The sequence below is a fragment of the Astyanax mexicanus genome, chromosome 18 (assembly GCF_023375975.1).
Source record: "Astyanax mexicanus isolate ESR-SI-001 chromosome 18, AstMex3_surface, whole genome shotgun sequence".
Lineage (NCBI taxonomy): Eukaryota > Metazoa > Chordata > Actinopteri > Characiformes > Acestrorhamphidae > Astyanax > Astyanax mexicanus.
In genome coordinates this window covers 45621378-45639343 of record NC_064425.1, presented here as the reverse complement: position 1 = coordinate 45639343, position 17966 = coordinate 45621378, and the positions used below count along the sequence as shown (strand labels likewise).

The 17966-nt window shown below is 38.9% G+C and overlaps 1 protein-coding gene and 1 long non-coding RNA gene across 6 annotated transcripts in view; one reads left to right on the top strand and one right to left on the bottom strand.

The window, feature by feature from the left end:
* Window positions 1-15228, top strand: part of nbeab (neurobeachin b) — a 301773-nt gene extending 286545 nt beyond the window's left edge. For 3 of the 5 annotated variants that reach the window (XM_049466931.1, XM_049466934.1, XM_022668764.2), the window contains 8 exons: window positions 2898-3090; window positions 5025-5096; window positions 5197-5352; window positions 6056-6226; window positions 12407-12508; window positions 13326-13522; window positions 13888-14039; window positions 14625-15228. In XM_049466931.1, coding sequence (XP_049322888.1) covers window positions 2898-3090; window positions 5025-5096; window positions 5197-5352; window positions 6056-6226; window positions 12407-12508; window positions 13326-13522; window positions 13888-14039; window positions 14625-14715 — 1134 coding nt within the window. In that variant the 3' untranslated portion in view covers window positions 14716-15228. Of the gene's footprint in view, window positions 1-2897; window positions 3091-5024; window positions 5097-5196; window positions 5353-6055; window positions 6227-11785; window positions 12365-12406; window positions 12509-13325; window positions 13523-13887; window positions 14040-14624 lie in introns of those variants that run through there. The other 2 variants (XM_049466932.1, XM_049466933.1) reach the window with 2 other exon arrangements.
* A 486-nt stretch (window positions 15229-15714) lies between these two features.
* Window positions 15715-17491, bottom strand: LOC125782571 (uncharacterized). The gene is made up of 2 exons (XR_007425284.1): window positions 16956-17491; window positions 15715-16376 (listed from the first exon to the last, which is right to left on the bottom strand). It is a non-coding gene; the product is annotated as an uncharacterized LOC125782571 (long non-coding RNA).
* Window positions 17492-17966: the final 475 nt, after the last annotated feature.

The following is a 17966-nucleotide window of genomic DNA, read 5'->3' as shown; positions in this document are numbered from 1 at the left end:
AATAAACCACACTGGAAACCGCAGAGACCTCTGGAGCAGATGTAGCGTCAGAGAAACTCAGGTAGCCCCTGACCCGGCTCTTAAAGGGCCTGTAGCACAAAAGCAGAATTATACAATTATTATAATTTTATTTTATTTTTCTACAGAACATATTTATAGTTTCAGCATGTTTTAAATCAGTATTAATTCATACGCAGCCCCTTTTCCATACAAACCATAAACTCACGTCAGAAATCATGAAACAGCCGTTAGAGCCTAAGGCCTAAAAGTTGGTGTCAGATGGATGGAGATTTCCTTAACAATCTACAGTGTAATGTGTACTGGGACTTACCATCCAAAGTGGACAGTGCAGTGAATAACTATGATTGTGACCGGTGGTGTCTGGCTAGAATTGACCAGAATTACCTGAACAATATTTAAAAATAATGACCAGTTTTAAACTGGATGTTATAAATACCAGTTGATTTTCATGTTCATCTATTCAGCCTACATTAGCTTAGCCCCGCCCCTTTACACTGAATATGTATAAAGTGTGTTTCAGCTCACCTGCTTTTTAATAAGGTGCAATAAGGGGATCATTTGACATGCAGAAAATAAGTTTTAATAAACACAGAAAATGAATACAACCTGTTTAATTCTAGAGAAAAATAGTTGAAATGGAAAATAATCATTAAAAAAATTATATTTGGGTTCATTAATCCACTAGTGGGCTTCCGGAAATAAGAATACACCAAAATTATGTGGAATATGGGCCCTTTAAAAGTATAAATCATGATGACAAATATGATTCCTTAGGACAACAGAATAAATGAACTGTTATCAGTTCTACTATGATCCCAAATATTCCTTTTTACCAGTAATTTCTTCATAACTATTTTTCATTCTAATTTTTTATTATTAAAAAATCAGGTGAGCTGAAATACACTTTATACATATTTAATTTAAAGGGGTGGGGCTAAGCTAATTAAGACAATATTGATGAATATTAAAAATCAACTGGTATTTATAACGTCCAGTTTAAGACGGGTTATTATATTTTTGCAGCTTAGCTTCCTTATACACTGGCATGCCAAAAATCATGGGAAAAGATCAACACACACACACACACACATAATCTTTACATACTTGTGCACAGTTCACTGTCTGAGTGACACACTCCTGAGAGAACAGCGCTCCCTAGTGGCCGTGTTGCTCCTCAGTCTGCACTCCTGACTTGTGATCTCCCTAAACCTTTAATCTAAATAAAAAGCTTAGATTAGTAATATAACCTTTATTGTTTTAATTGACAAGCATACACATCTGCATGTCCCTGGATTCATTTATAATAATAAAATGACTGGGAGATGTGCAGAACATCTGTATTAAAATACATTTTCAGACATTAAACTGCTATAATTTAGCTTTAAAGTATCCCATATTCTTCATATAAATGTCTAAAATAAACAACAGTTCTGTCTAAAGTATCTAAAATACCTTTTGAGTATTCTCAGTGTGTTGTTGTTGGGCAGCATTAGACGCTCATTGCTAGCAGTTTTCGCTAATACCAATGGTCCAGCCTTAGTTCTGGAGAAATTTGGAAATTTAAGCTTACTGTAAATAAACAGAAGCTGAATTAGAAGTTCCTTATAGTGTCTCATAATATACTAGAATATGTTGTTTCTCCAGGAACAAGTCTGAGAAACACTATTTTAAAGCATGCATTCTAATAAAATAAAGATTCTGTATACAGTGAAATGTCACAGCATGCGCTTAAATAAAAGTAATTAAATAAGAATAAAGAAATCATCAGCACAGTTCATTATCAGCCAGTGTCTTTATTTCTATTTTCTTTCTATTTCTCGCTAAACAATCTGCTCCTGCTATAACTCTGAGCTCCACACATGAGCACAGCTGTGTTATTCAGCAGCTTTCTGAAACATCTTGAAGCAGTACTGAGATCATTTGTGTTCTGAACTTTGCCCCTTACCTTATAACATGTTATAACACCCCCCCACGCTCACACAGAGCCCAGTGAGACTGCTTAACTGGTGCTGTGCTCACTCCCAGCAGATGGGATCCTGCCCGGTCCCTGTGAATGATGGGGAATTATGGGTTGGTGGTGTAGGTGGTGGTTTGAGTTGTGTTTGTGTTCACTTGACTGACAGGTACTGCTTCTAACAGCTGTCCCGCCACAATAAAAGCACCCTGGTCTGCTTTAGCTGCTTTAGCTGCTCATACTGAGCTGGTTTAGGTGAGCAGGTCAAGCTCCCTACTCCTACACTATGTAGTTCACTAGGTAGGGGTGAAACATGAGTGAATTCAGACGCTATCTCATCATCTCAAATCCGGTGTAAAATATACTTTTATTGTAGTAAAACATGATAAAAAGTTCTTATCTTTGATGAATAGCACACCTCCGCTCTCCCACAGCGTTCAGAGATCCAGAAATTGTAACAGTTTATCCAACAAACACCCTTCAGACTGGGAGATACGGGGCATAATTTACTCTGATAAATCACTTTTTACACCGTTATCCAGCTCAAAGTAGCTCCACACCTCCTTACTAGAATCCAGAGAGTCCTGATATTTAAAACGAGGCATTAATAACTTAAAAAGTGCAGAAGAAGCTTATTAAAAACACTGTTTTTATCTCATACATACGCTATGCGTTGACTATGTATATATATATGTATGTATGTGTATATATATATATATATATATATATATATATATATATATATATATATATATATGTCTGTTATAATCAGTACAGTGATGGCGGTGCTCGGAGCTGGAGCTAGCAGTATTATTGGATGTAAACAGTGGTTTTAATGACCTTTCTCTCTGTATCCTTCCTTCTCTCCCTCCACCTTCATGCTCCCTCCCTCTTTCCTCCCTGTGCTCTGTCTCTTCATCAGTGTTTCCTTCCGCAGAGTCCGCTCATGTTTAAGGAGCAGATGCAGCAGGACGTGATCATGGTCCTGAAGTTTCCCTCTAACTCCCCGGTTACCCACGTAGCCGCCAACACGCTGCCCCACCTGGCCATGCCCGCCGCCGTCACCGTAACCTGTAGCCGGCTCTTCGCCGTCAACCGCTGGCACAACACCGTGGGTGAGTGTGGACAGATCTTTGATTTAAATAATTATTTTGATTGATTTGATTTAGGTCTTATTGGGATGTAATAAGAATCAACTTATTTATAGATTTGTCTCATAACTCACTCACTCACTCGCACACATTTAGCAGGCTGAAGATTGTCCACAAGGGGTCACTGTTAATAAATTACACTGCCCACCTGTAGGGGGAGCCCAGGAGCAATTTTTATTTTTTTTTGTTCAGCTATGAACAAACGCTGTCTCTGCTGCTCCATTCTGTTTAAACACTGAGCGCGGTATGTGCAGCGTTCACTGCTCGCATGACTTACTTACTACATCTGCGCTGAACGTTTCATTGAAAACACTGTGTTTTTAAAGCACAGCAGCAAATCTTCAGCGTTTTGTATTAAAGCAGCTTCACACTGCACAGATATACAGATATACACACTGGAACACAATTTCTTCTCACCATATTTATTTAATATATTTATGCGACGAGTAAACAAACTCAATAACTGATCCGGACCATAGAAACAATTGTATAAGGATTTCAGGAAAAATACAAATTCTCTTTTTTCTACCCTATTTATTTGTAGTTTATTTATATATATTTTTATTTTATGATAACAGCCACCCTTGACTGGCATTGTATGAGTATTTCACACTGAATGTGCCAACACAAATGCTTCATATGCAATATGAGCTTTTTCCACTCACTAACGTTCTGTGGTGTTGCAGATTAGTGGGTTTATGTGGTGCGCTCCAGTGTTTCAGTGGCTGGACTGTGTCAGCCTTAGTTGGTATAACACTTACATAGGCATGCAGCTTTATGAATGAAAGGAAACAAAAATATATGGTCATAAAGTGTTCTCACATACACACACACACACACACACACACACACACACATATAAACACACACATAGTAACAGTTACACATACACAGCCCACCCACTACTGTTTCCTACATAAAACCTAGGAAACCAGGCATACCTGCAGCTTATTTTTAAACTATTAATACTACACACACACACACACCTAATACACACACACCTAATACACACACACACACCTAATACACACACACACACACCTTAACACCTCCACTCCACATGTTCCTACTTGGCCGAGTGTTGCCCACCCTAGCCCCTCCTCAGGAAGTGGCCTCACCTGTAGGTCAAAGGAGTAGAGCCTTAGTTACAAGCCAAATTAGCCAATGACGGCCAAGCTTTTCTCCCCACACCTCCCCGGCTGTCACGGCGACGGGCTGTGATGTCAGCGCCAGACGTAACGGCCCGGCCGCCCTGCTCCACTAATGGCCACAGCTGCAGAAACCCAGCTTCAGCTGCTCTGCCCAGCGAACAGAATAGGGCCACCAGGCCTGAAATGGCTCCAGAACGGCCCCCTCTGGCCTGAAATGGGTCCAGATTGGCCCCCTCTGGCCTGTGGGCCGGCCTCAGGGGTGTCACAGCTCTGGCTGGTCTGACACTTAACAGAGAAATCAATAGGTGTCATGGAAATGGTGGTGGTGGGTTTCTGAAAGGCCCCCCTCAGACACAGAGGGGTCAGAGGGAATGGCCTTGGCCTGGTGTGTGTGTATGTGGGGCATGACTGCCTGTTGTGTGTGTGTGTGTTGTGGCTTTGGATAAAAAGGACAACATGCAACACACACGGTTCTTCAATAAACAGTTTTCAGGAGAGAAATCTGTGTAGATTAAAATCCAGCACTCGTTTGATTTTAAAAGAAAGTATATATATATATATATTTTTTTTTTATTACGGTTTTGTTTACTATGCTTAGCTTTACTTTACTTTACTTAGTTAGCTACTCCTCCACCACCCAGCGGAGAGACCTGCTGAATTAGAAGTTCCTTATACTGTCTATTAAAATGCGCCTTATAATACAGTGCATAAAAAAATATGGTAATGTTATGTGTGTGTCTCTCGCAGGTCTGCGTGGAGCTCCGGGTTACTCATTAGAACAGTCCCATCACCTGCCTATTGAAATGGACTCCCTGATTGGTGAGTATTAACTGTCCAAGTCCTCACCTGATGCAGGTATAGGTAGGTAGGTAAGCATCGTAACTTCTTTACATTTCTTTGTTTTGTTTTGATGTTTTAGCGAATAACGCAGGGACGAATAAGAGGCAGATCACAGACCTGGTGGACCAGAGCATCCAGATCAACTCCCAGTGTTTCGTGGTAACTGCAGACAACCGGTACATCCTGGTGTGCGGCTTCTGGGACAAGAGTTTCCGCGTCTACTCCTCAGAGACTGGTATAGCACATTTAACAATTACAGAGATTAGCAATGCACCAATGCGGGAATTCTGGGATGATGCCGATATCTCATATTACACATGTACTACGTATCTGCCAAACTAATATACACATTTATAATCTACAGAAAGACTAAAAATCCTGATTTTCTAACTTTAAAACTGCTATTTATAGGTTTATGTTTGAGTAAAATGAACATTGTTGTTTTATTCTATAAACTACAGACAACATTTCTCCCAAATTACAAATAAAAATATTCTCATTTAGAGCATTTATTTACAGAAAATGAGAAATGACTGAAATAACAAAAAAGATGCAGAGCTTTCAGACCTCAAATAATGCAAAGAAAACAAGTTCATATTCATAAAGTTTTAAGAGTTCAGAAATAATCAATATTTGATGGAATAATCCTGGTTGGTTTTTAATCACAGTTTTTTTTTTCATGCATCTTGGCATCATGTTCTCCTCCACCAGTCTTACACACTGCTTTTGGATAACTTTATGCTGCTTTTCTCCTGGTGCAAAAATTCAAGCAGTTCAGTTTGGTGGTTTGATGGTTTGTGATCATCCATCTTCCTCTTGATTATATTCCAGAGGTTTTAAGTGCTCTCTTATTTTTTTCAGATCTGTATGTACTTTATTACATTCATTATGATTATAGATTGTGTAACTGTGTGTATTGCTGTGTTTCTGTGCTGCAGGTAAGCTGACGCAGATCGTGTTCGGTCACTGGGATGTGGTGACGTGTTTAGCTCGTTCTGAGTCGTATATCGGGGGGGACTGCTACATCGTCTCTGGATCCAGAGACGCTACGCTACTGCTGTGGTACTGGAGCGGCCGACACCACATTATAGGAGATAACCCCAATAACAGTGAGTATAAAAACTACAGCCACCTCAACAACAGGAAATCTGACACACACCAACACATTTTACTTCTTTAAGCATGGCTTTGACAGAAACTTTCTAATTACACAATTTTCCGTGTACTTCCCCCAGATGTAGTCAATCAACCGAGACCGTAATTGGTGTCAAATTTTAGCCTCATTATTTTTGAACACTGGAAGTCACTGTTTTCCATAAATACACACCCACTTCTGTCAACCCTGTTTCAGTTTTGTTTGTTTTGTTCATTGTGAATCACGATCACTCCCTAAACCACTTGCAAACAAGCCCTGCATGCAGTTGTGTTGTTGTGTAAGAACTTTAGAACTATGTGGACAAAACATATGTATAGTATAGAGGAAACTTTTTTACTTTATTATTATGAACATCTCAGCTTGGTTGTAAGGATTTCTGAATTAGAACTGAATTTTCTGAGTATAAAAGAGCGCAGTTAAAGAGATGTAGTAAATGGATGTTATCTCTACTACTGTCTCTCGGCTAAAAGATGAGCAAAATGAGATCAGTGATGAGTGTTAAAGTGAAATACTGGGCATTTATTGTAGCTTAACATTGACAGCATTAATATACAGCTCTGGAAATAATTAAGTGACCACTCTCTGATTTTGCTATTTATAGGTTTATGTTTGAGTAAAATGAAAATTTTGGTTTTATTCTATAAACTACAGACATTTCAGACCTCAAATAATGCAAAGAAAACAAGTTCATATTCATAAAGTTTTAAGAGTTCAGAAATAATCAATATTTGGTGGAATAATCCTGGAGGTTTTTAATCACAGTTTTTTTTCATGCATCTTGGCATCATGTACGAATCTAGTGTCCAAAATGCGTGTCTCTACCATGTTAGTGGTGGTTAGTAAATTACCCAGATGTGATCAGCAACCTTACTGAAGCTCAGTGATTACCTGTTCAGCAGAAAAATAACCAGCTCATCCGTTTCCATGGCTGTGGCACACAACACATTTTCTTAATACCTGATGATCCTGATCATGTTCTGATAATGTTACTACAGAAAATATTATAATCCTTGTTTGTTTCTTTAATGCGTGAGATTTGAATGCATGTTCTCGTATGTTTGGCTGTTTTTACCACATGGGGGGGGGGGTTATATATAAATGAGTGTGCGCGTGTGCTGAGCGTGTGCTGCACACGTGTGGATGCTGTGGTGTTGGCGGGTGTCAGGAGCTCTGGTTTAGGTGTGAGTGTTCTCTAATTAACTACAGTAAAGCTTCAGACAGTTAATTAAGTATTTCAGCTCCACTGCCTCCAATTAGCAAGACGCAGCTCTGCCCTCCTGTTGTTGGAGGAGAAAGAAGCTCAGCTCCCGTGATATTCTCTCTCTCTCTCTCTCTCTCTCTCTCTCACTACTGCTTATTTTGCACCTTCCAGAAGTGGATTAATTATTCTTATGAGTATTGCTTTGAATTATTAAGTGTAGCTGAAGTTATTTGCGTGGTGTGGAGAGTGATGGCGTACGCTGCTGCCCTGCTGTCTGCTGATAATATTTCTTACATTCTGCTTTTACGGGTTTTTAGGCCCAGTAGATTTTCAGTGCTGTTCAGGCACTTAACATTCCTCGATCCACAGTAGAGCTGCATGATACTGGGAAAAATTTACAAATTTGCAAGTGTAATATATATATATATGTATATATCGCTTTTTTCGACTATATATATATATATGGTGATATTAAACAATGCAGGGCATCACCTTGAGATCTCAAACCCCGGGGAAACAGCAAAACTGGCTTCTGGCACAATCTATTTGCATACTGGGTGTGTCCTCTTGTGTCTGACAGACACTCACCATCAGTGTGTAGTCACTCCCCCTCCCTACCTTAGATAAACTTGTAGAGTAGATTATATATTATGATGATTAACTAAATAGGCTCTGTGTTTCTGGGCTGATATACTGTACTGTTCACTCAGTATAGCGTTTTATTTCTGAATCTAGTTTTCTGAGTATTTCAGATCAGTATTTTACTTAAATGCAATCAAAGAGTAGACTAAATACAAATCTGTTTTATTCCCAATACCATAACATTCAAAGTAGAATTATAACAAAACATTAAAACATTGTTAAAATAAACTTAAAATGTAGGCGTATTAGTTAAAAGTTTTTAGTCTATTTAACTAAACACTACTTTAAAATGTTAAGGCACCAGTTTCCTCAAACAATTTAAGTTAATTAAATTTATCCTGGCTTACAGTGAAGGTTTTTATATAAAAATAATAAATAAAAAGGAATTAAAAATTAGAAGATATCAACATTTTATTGGCTTCTAACTCAAGTGTGTATGTAGAATTGTTGGACAAATTAATTATAATAACTTCGTGTTTTAAGTTTTTACTGTCCATTACTCATCACTGAATCTGAATCCAGTACAACACTTAAATGAGAGAATGATAGTTTGAGAGCGTAAAGGCTGGTTAAAAATATCTGCAGGGATTGATGGTGTGATAGTCATCATAAAATATAAGCCTTTTTTGTTTTGAAAACAATAGAGGCACAGGCTATACTGAGTATTAGTGTTATATAATGTTCCTAATAAATGATATAACCACACAAATACATTTTTATTGAATTTGTAAGTTTCCTAATTATTTAAATTGCCTTAAAAAGGAAAATGAAAATATTTGTACTAACATGAGTATTTATAATAATTATAGTAATAGTATCCAGATGTCTTTAGTGTATAGGGCGTCCAGACAGTGAGCTTTATTAGGAAAGTAACAGTGCACTCTAGTGGTGAACGCAAGAACTGTGACTTCTTTTGTATTATAAAGAATAACATATTTATTTTATAACAAAATATTGTTTTGCAGGTTTTATGTATAAGCTTACAGGTTTCCCTTCCAGACATCACCCTCAGCTTGTTCACATTTTAGCTGCTGTATGTATATATGACCCTTATTATGTGTATTTTAGGCTGAATTATTATCTTTTAACTAAATTAATGTGGACAAGAGAGGACTTTATAAGATTTCTAAGAAAGAAAACAACAGCGCAGTTACTTATTAGTCATTTAACTCATTTAACTCTCCAATATCCATTAAATGTTCATTATAATTTAGTTTTTTAAAGATGTGAAACAAAGCAGACTCTATAAAACCTCTTCAATGTCTTTAAATGAATCATAAAAACTAACATTAACTTACTACTGTGTAAAGATGTAAGTAATGGGGCAGCAGATTGTAAACCTCAATTGTGACAGCTCTGGGTCACCCAAATCTGTATAAGTTGTGAGGTACTATCTTGTTAGTGAGATTGAACACTGTCTTATATTTTAAAGTCCAAGCTGTTTAAAGAGTTTCTACTGTCTCTCTTCTATATATATATATATATAGTGACACTAAATACTGCTTAAAGTGCACTTTAGTGTATTATATGAATTAGGTGTACACATTGTGTGCATCAATATGCAAAATTAGTACATGTAAAAAATACTTCAACTGTATTAAAAAACACACATACTTAAATCTACTAAAATTCACAGAACTTGAAAAATATGGAAAAAGCACAATCTAATGCTTTTATATTGTATTTAAATATAGCTTAATTCCAGCTGAAATATACTTACGTTGCCATAAGTTGTTCCGAAATAGTGCATTTACTATGTATTTACTGTATCAGTACAAAACAGCCCCGTTCAGGCTTGTGGCAGAATATATATATATATATATATATATATGTGTGTGTGTGTGTGTATACAGCTCTGGAAAAAAAATGAGAGACCACTTAAAAATGATGAGTTTCTTTGATTTTACCAAATTAAAAACCTCTGGAATATAATCAAGAGGAAGATGGATGATCACAAACCATCAAACCACCAAACTGAACTGCTTGAATTTTTACACCAGGAGTAAAGCAGCATAAAGTTATCCAAAAGCAGTGTGTAAGACTGGTGGAGGAGAACATGATGCCAAGATGTAGGAAAAAAAACTGTGATTAAAAACCAGGATTATTCCACCAAATATTGATTATTTCTGAACTCTTAAAACTTTATGAATATGAACTTGTTTTCTTTGCATTATTTGAGGTCTGAAAGCTCTGCATCTTTTTTGTTATTTCAGTCATTTCTCATTTTCTGTAAATAAATGCTCTAAATGAGAATATTTTTATTTGTAATTTGGGAGAAATGTTGTCTGTAGTTTATAGAATAAAACAACAATGTTCATTTTACTCAAATATAAACCTATAAATAGCAAAATCAGAGAAACTGATTCAGAAACTGAAGTGCTCTCTTCATTTTTTACAGAGCTGAATATGTTTATTTCTGTAGATGTGTCCTTGTCTCTTGCGGGTGTCTCTGAGGGATACTGTATCTGTATCTGTAGCTGGTCGGCGAGCGTTTCCTGGAGCTTTAATTTCGCATGTGTCTGAGTTGAGGTCAGCAGGGCCGAGTCAGAGCCTCCATGAATATTCAGCATCCGTCCACATCAGCTCCACCCCCCCCTCACACATGGCACCGTGACACAGCGAGGAAATTGATTTCGCAGTTCCAGGACAAAACCCCAGCGCATCTTAAAAATGTACGCTGATTAAAATACGTCCCTGTCCCCCGCACCGGGTCCCCGCCAGCCGGGTCCAATTTACACCTTCTAATTGTGTTGGCGCGCTCTCGGGGACCCGCGGGGCTCAGGGGGCTCGGGCTGATTGAATCTTTTGTGGGGAAAGTGAGCTGGACCTGACCTCGCCCATCTCTCCCGGCGCACCGGCGCTCCGGCGGAGACATCGGGGGTCCGGGGATCCGGATCGATCAGAACCAGCAGAGTTATCTAGACGAGCAGTGAACTCAGATTCACATTGATTTCTGTGTCTGTTAAAAAAAGTACTGTGTGTTCACTCTAATGACCTCTGTGTTCATTAAACTAATGTTAAACTTTTAATGCTTTTCTAAAAAAAAAAAAAAAAGTAGTTTCTAAAGTAGTGAACCATCAGGACACTTTATTGGAAACATTCAGTTAAAAAAGATCAGCTTTGGCTTTCTTTTCAACCTCAATCCTTCCACAGTGCACATTTAGGGATGGTTTGTGAACAAAAAGGTCAATATCAAATCTAAAATAAAAAATTAATAAAATAATAATGTGTTATAGGCTTCCAATCCAATAGACGTAAAAAACAGTTACTTATTTTAATTAATTGTATTTAATGCTTGTGAACCATGTTAATAGGATAAGGTAATATATAATATATAATAAGGGAATGTTTTGTTTTCCTCTTTATGTAAAAATACATATATTTTACTTCTCTGGGTTGGAGCTGCTGTATTGATCTGCTGTGTTTCAGCTGCAGGTGCAGTTTTTCGCGGGCGGATCCTAAAATGCAGATTTAATGCGATTTTTAAAATGGAGTAATCGTGATTTTATATAGACATTTTATCTTTTTAATCTAAAATTCTAAAAACGCTCCTCATTTTTGAAGTGTTTATCTGTCTTATCCTGGTTACTGGTGCCTTCCACAGACTGACCCGCGCATATTTACTAAACATTACTCTGAGGACTGCTGTACTGATCTGTCGTGTTTCAGCTGCGGCTGCAGTTTCCCGCGGGCAGATCCTAAAATGCCCTCAGCTCACCTCTTTCTTCCGCCTCATCAATCAGCCGACTCTCCATGTTAAACTAGAGGCAGCCCCGTCACCTTTACTCAGACCCTGCTGGAGTATTAATGAAGACGCTCCAACCTTCACAGCAGATGCTTTTCACGGACCTTAACACGGCTTTTTCATTTTCAACTTTTGAAACACAATGGAAAAATACTAAAGCCAGGATTTTACCCTCCTAGCATTAAAATACAGAAATACAGATGTTACTAGACTCTATACATGACCATACATTTATTAATGATATTTGTATTTTTTTCACAAATTCGTGTTTTATTAACAAATAATATAAAGAAGTACTTGTAGAATAAGGACTGGGTCGGGTTACTCGTTTATTTGTGACCCAGTTTATGTAGTACTTCAGTTACGTTAGGGTTTGGGAAACACTCTTTTTTTAATTAACAATAAGTCAAAAGTATGAGTTATTGCAGTTTTTGGGAAACGCATTCATGATCATTTTAACTACCTAAAGATTTTCCGCAGTACTCTAACTGAATTTCTGATTTTATAGTATAGTATATTTAATATGTTTCTGTTGTGTTCTGCAGGTGATTATCCAGCACCGCGTGCAGTTCTCACCGGTCACGACTATGAGGTCGTGTGTGTGTCGGTGTGTGCCGAGCTCGGCCTGGTCATCAGTGGTGCCAAAGGTCAGTAAAGAATAAATAAGATGAGGAATCCACTTCTAAAACTGTTGTATACCGGTACCTATACAGTACTTTCAATTTGATACCGTCGATACCTTCTGTCGATACCTTTTTCTAAATTGTGACCAAAAAAATACAAAAAACAATAATAATTCTCCCACAGTGTAATTATTTATTTAACAGCTGACATAAGTAATTTTCATACTGTCACCATGAGAGACCATGACATCTTTCTGGATTTTGTTGGGACAAACAGTGAGCACAGTGTTTGTGGTGCTTTATTAAGAAAAAAAATCATCAAATATTTATAATAATTTTCCTACGCATATTGCTTTATGCATTTCAGTTTTAAGAGTAATTTAAAAAAAAAACATTACATTGAAATAATTAAATTACACTTTTCTAGTATTGTCAATCGCTTAAAAATGTAATGTAGTGTATTGTAGTAGTAGTGTGATTATTAAGACCAAAACAAAAGGATGTTGAGAGATATGAGAACAATGCCCAAGTTTCACCCTGATTTTAAACAGGACTTAACTTTATCTAGCAGAAGTGAATAAGGAGATTATAAGAGTATTTTCTTTCTTGTGGGCGATGGCATCACACCTCTGACCACTGAAGTTATTTTATTTTTTAGTACAATTTAGTACGAAACATTTACAAATGCCATTACTTTAAAAATAAGCAATGATTTAAAAACATACGAGATTGATTCCTCATAAAACTGCACAAACACACACAGTTATTGTCTTTATGATATTTATGTGTACATGTATATTTGGTGCCTGAATGTATATTGTATGTTGCTGTATATCTGCAGAGGGTCCGTGTCTGGTCCACACCATAACCGGGGATCTCCTCCGAGCTCTGGAGGGACCAGATAACTGCTGCCTCCCCCGTCTCATCTCCGTCTCCAGCGAGGGCCACTGCATCATCTGCTACGAGAGGGGCCAATTCTGCAACTTCAGCATCAACGGGAAACTGCTCGCCCAGATGGAGATTAACGACTCCACACGAGTAAGAGCTCACACACCACAACATTAAAATAAACACATAATAACATAAGTAGACCTTTTAAACACCAGTGTATTCGATTTATGCTTTTAAACATTCAGGGTGGATTATAAAATGTATAGTTTATAATGTCACGTCTAAAATACAATAATATTTATATACCTTCAACAGAATCAGGAATTCTGAGATTATAAAGAAAATGTATTCATTAATACAGAAACTACAAGGTTTTATATTAATGGTTAATAAACCCACACCTCACCTGATTACTGTTCTTACTCTCTAAGTACACAGTATTTACTCAGAAACAACACATGAAATATAAAGATCAGTCTGAAATCTGTTTATGTTGTGCTGTATCTGTACAGGCGCTCCTACTGAGCAGTGATGGTCAGACTCTGGTGACGGGAGGAGATAACGGCGTGGTGGAGGTGTGGCAGGCCTGTGATTTTAAACAGCTGTATGTGTATCCGGGCTGCGACGCTGGAATCAGAGCCATGGATCTCTCACACGATCAGAGGTCTGAGATTTATTTACTTACTGTTTTTAGATAGAAATCAAACTCGTAGAATAGAGAGAGAGGGAGGGAGAGAAAGGGAGGTAGGGATGGGATAGAGAGGGAGGGATAGGGAGGGAGGGATAGAAAGGGAGGTAGGGATGGGAGAGAGGGATGGGATGGCTATGTAGAACATTAGAACATGAGAGTTTTGTTATAACCCTCCCTCCTATCTATCCCACCCTCCCTACCTATCCCTCCCTCCCTCCCTATCCCTCCCTCCCTACCTATCCCTCCCTCCTATCTATCCCTCCCTACCTATCCCTCCCTCCTATCTATCCCTCCCTCCCTACCTATCCCTCCCTCCTATCTATCCCTCCCTCCCTATCCCTCCCTCCCTACCTATCCCTCCCTCCTATCTATCCCACCCTCCCTACCTATCCCTCCCTCCTATCTATCCCACCCTCCCTACCTATCCCTCCCTCCTATCTATCCCTCCCTCCCTACCTATCCCTCCCTCAAATCTATCCCTCCCTCCCTCCTATCCCTCTACCCCTCCTCCCTCATATATAATTTTTACCTGTTTTTTCTTCTTCTTCTGTGTTTCAGGACTCTGATCACCGGTATGGCGTCTGGTAGTATTGTAGCATTTAACATTGACTTTAACCGCTGGCATTATGAGCATCAGAACAGGTACTGAGTCCTGTAGACCACAGGGTGTCCTGCTACTGACGCTTTAATACAGGAGCAAACTGATCTACCAGCAAAACACCTGAACATATCCGAGCAGAGAAGGAAAAAAGAAGAGTCTCTGCGTTTTATCTGTGGACAGAATGTGATTGTTCTGCAGCTACAGGTTCTCTACAGTACTGTACTGAGATACTTTATTCCTGAGACGATTTATTGTGTTAATACGATGTGGGCCTTATAAAACACAAAGCACGGCCTAGAACCCCTTTAGTTTTGTTCTAGACAACAATAAGCTGATGTGAATCAGCCCGTTTTTTCTTGTCCCACAATTTAAACTGTGAAAATATTATTCTGCACCGAGGAGAGAAAGCTACCGTGTTTCTACAGTGTACATTTGTACATGCTAGCAGCAGATCACCTTACTGAGAATTATTTTCAGGGTAAATATGTGGTTAATGATTGTAAATATACAGCTGATGTTAAAATATATTCCTTAAGAAAAAGCTAAGCTTTGTTAAACTCATGACTGTCTGTGAGGGTCTGTCTGTCTGTCTGTCTGTCTACTAGTGTCCTGCTCTCAACACCGGGTGGTTTTAATGTGTTGTGACTGAAATAAGCCCCTGTGTTTCCTGTAAAATGTTCTGTTTCAGCCATTTTTCTCTAAATCATTATAAACCTGGTTTACATACAAAAAATATATAAATATATATTTAAAAAATGATCTATACCAGTTTAGCACCAACGCTGAACATGTGGGTACACCAGTGCTGCGTTTCATTTACCTTTAAAGCTGGATGTCGGTGCTGGAAATGATATTGATGCACTGGCGGAAATCTGATTGGTTCTCGGAAGTGCCCCGTCACTCATTTTGTTTATGCACATTCAAATAAGTTAATATGCATGTACAATTGATGGGGAAATTTGAGCCAAAAGTTTTACACTAACATATAGAAACAAACTAAATTTAACCAAATGCAAATCATTTTAATTTATATATAATTTTTTTATGTTTTATATCTTATAATTCTTAATGTTGCAGATTTAAATTGTAAAATGTGTAAAACTTTTGGCACAAAATTAACTCCAAAAATATTACTTTTAAGCTTTTAAAATTACATTAATGTGTTTAAACATGGTGTGACTGCTAAAAATCCTAGATCCACCACTCTACTGATAACCAGATAAACATTCAGATCATTTTATACCGTTTCTAAAAACCGATTCAGAAACTGAAGTGGTCTCTTCATTAAGCCCAGCTGTTAACCACTGGATCTCCTTCTTAGCTCCTATGATGCTGGAAAAGATGAAACAGAAACTTCAAGTGAAGCATTTCTCTTTTGTGCATTTGAATAAATTTAGAAGAGAACTGTTCAGATAAAATCTGATTATAGATCATTCAGGGTGAAAGATTTAAAAATACATTGGATTTAGTAAGAAAATCTGATTTGGACCATTTTACCTGCTTAACTATAGTCTCCAATGTTCTGCTGATGCAACACCTGCAGCACAGCGTCCCCCTCACCTGCAGCGTCCCCCTCACCTGCAGCGTCCCCCTCACCTGCAGCGTCCCCCTCACCTGCAGCGTCCCCCTCACCTGCAGCGTCCCCCTCACCTGCAGCGTCCCCCTCACCTGCAGCGTCCCCCTCACCTGCAGCACAGCGTCCCCCTCACCTGCAGCGTCCCCCTCACCTGCAGCGTCCCCCTCACCTGCAGCGTCCCCCTCACCTGCAGCGTCCCCCTCACCTGCAGCGTCCCCCTCACCTGCAGCGTCCCCCTCACCTGCAGCGCCCCCCTCACCTGCAGCGCCCCCCTCACCTGCAGCGTCCCCCTCACCTGCAGCGTCCCCCTCACCTGCAGCACAGCGTCCCCCTCACCTGCAGCGTCCCCCTCACCTGCAGCACAGCGTCCCCCTCACCTGCAGCGTCCCCCTCACCTGCAGCGTCCCCCTCACCTGCAGCACAGCGTCCCCCTCACCTGCAGCACAGCGTCCCCCTCACCTGCAGCACAGCGTCCCCCTCACCTGCAGCACAGCGTCCCCCTCACCTGCAGCACAGCGTCCCCCTCACCTGCAGCGTCCCCCTCACCTGCAGCGTCCCCCTCACCTGCAGCGTCCCCTCAGCTGCAGCACAGCGTCCCCCTCACCTGCAGCGTCCCCCTCACCTGCAGCGTCCCCCTCACCTGCAGCGTCCCCCTCACCTGCAGCGTCCCCCTCACCTGCAGCGTCCCCCTCACCTGCAGCGTCCCCCTCACCTGCAGCGTCCCCTCACCTGCAGTTAGAGCTGCAAAAGAGGAACAGCTCCATATTAATGCTCATATATTTAGAATTAAACCTCCTTAAAGCTGCTGTAGGCGTGTCTCAATACTTTTAACCATATAGAGTATCAGAATCAGTGAAGAACGGAATGAGAAATGTCCAGACAATGGTTATTATTATATCTAAAATATAAATCGAGACATATTTACCAGCTCTGCACCCTCATTATGCATTTTAAAGCTGCTGTAATAAATGTTCCCTTTAGTATTGAGGGTTGCACTCGTTTGATATCAGACTTCAGTCTGGATCTGCCCGGGTGATTTTAGTGGAACAGCTGCTACTATTGAGTGTATTCAGGATTTTCTGTCTTTTCAATATTTGAAATGTTTTCATACATTCAGAGTAATGATACTGTATGTTGTCAGAGCATTAAAATATATATAATAATATATATAATATTGTTGTCATGCAAAAACCTTGTATCTTTTCTATGGCCACTTTACAGAAAAGTAAAAAATGGTCAATCCTAAAGTAATGAAAATGCCAAATTAAATAACATGCAAAAATCTTAAACAATAATGCAGATACAAGGTTTTTGCTGGACATCAATGACAACAGGGTGCCATAAAGTGACATTAAAAAGATGTACTTGATTAATATTAAATACTCTATTACAGTATTTAATGCGGTGTAAAATATAAAGTTCAGGCAACCCTTTAAATCTTAAAATGTAATTTATCCTGTTAATGAAAATAAACCTGTGATCAATAGCTGAGCGATATGATTCACCTATAAATTTACAATAATAATAATTATTAAAGAGAATAAAGGAGGTTAAAAGTCAATTTGATCTGGAAATAACTAGATTTACACAAATATCAAATCATTTTATTATATAAACACACGAGAACAAGGTTTTAAAAAAATATATTGTTTGATATTTTTCATTTGTGAAAGATCAGTATGTTCTCCAGTATTTGTGTGTGTGTGTGTGTGTGTGTGTGTGT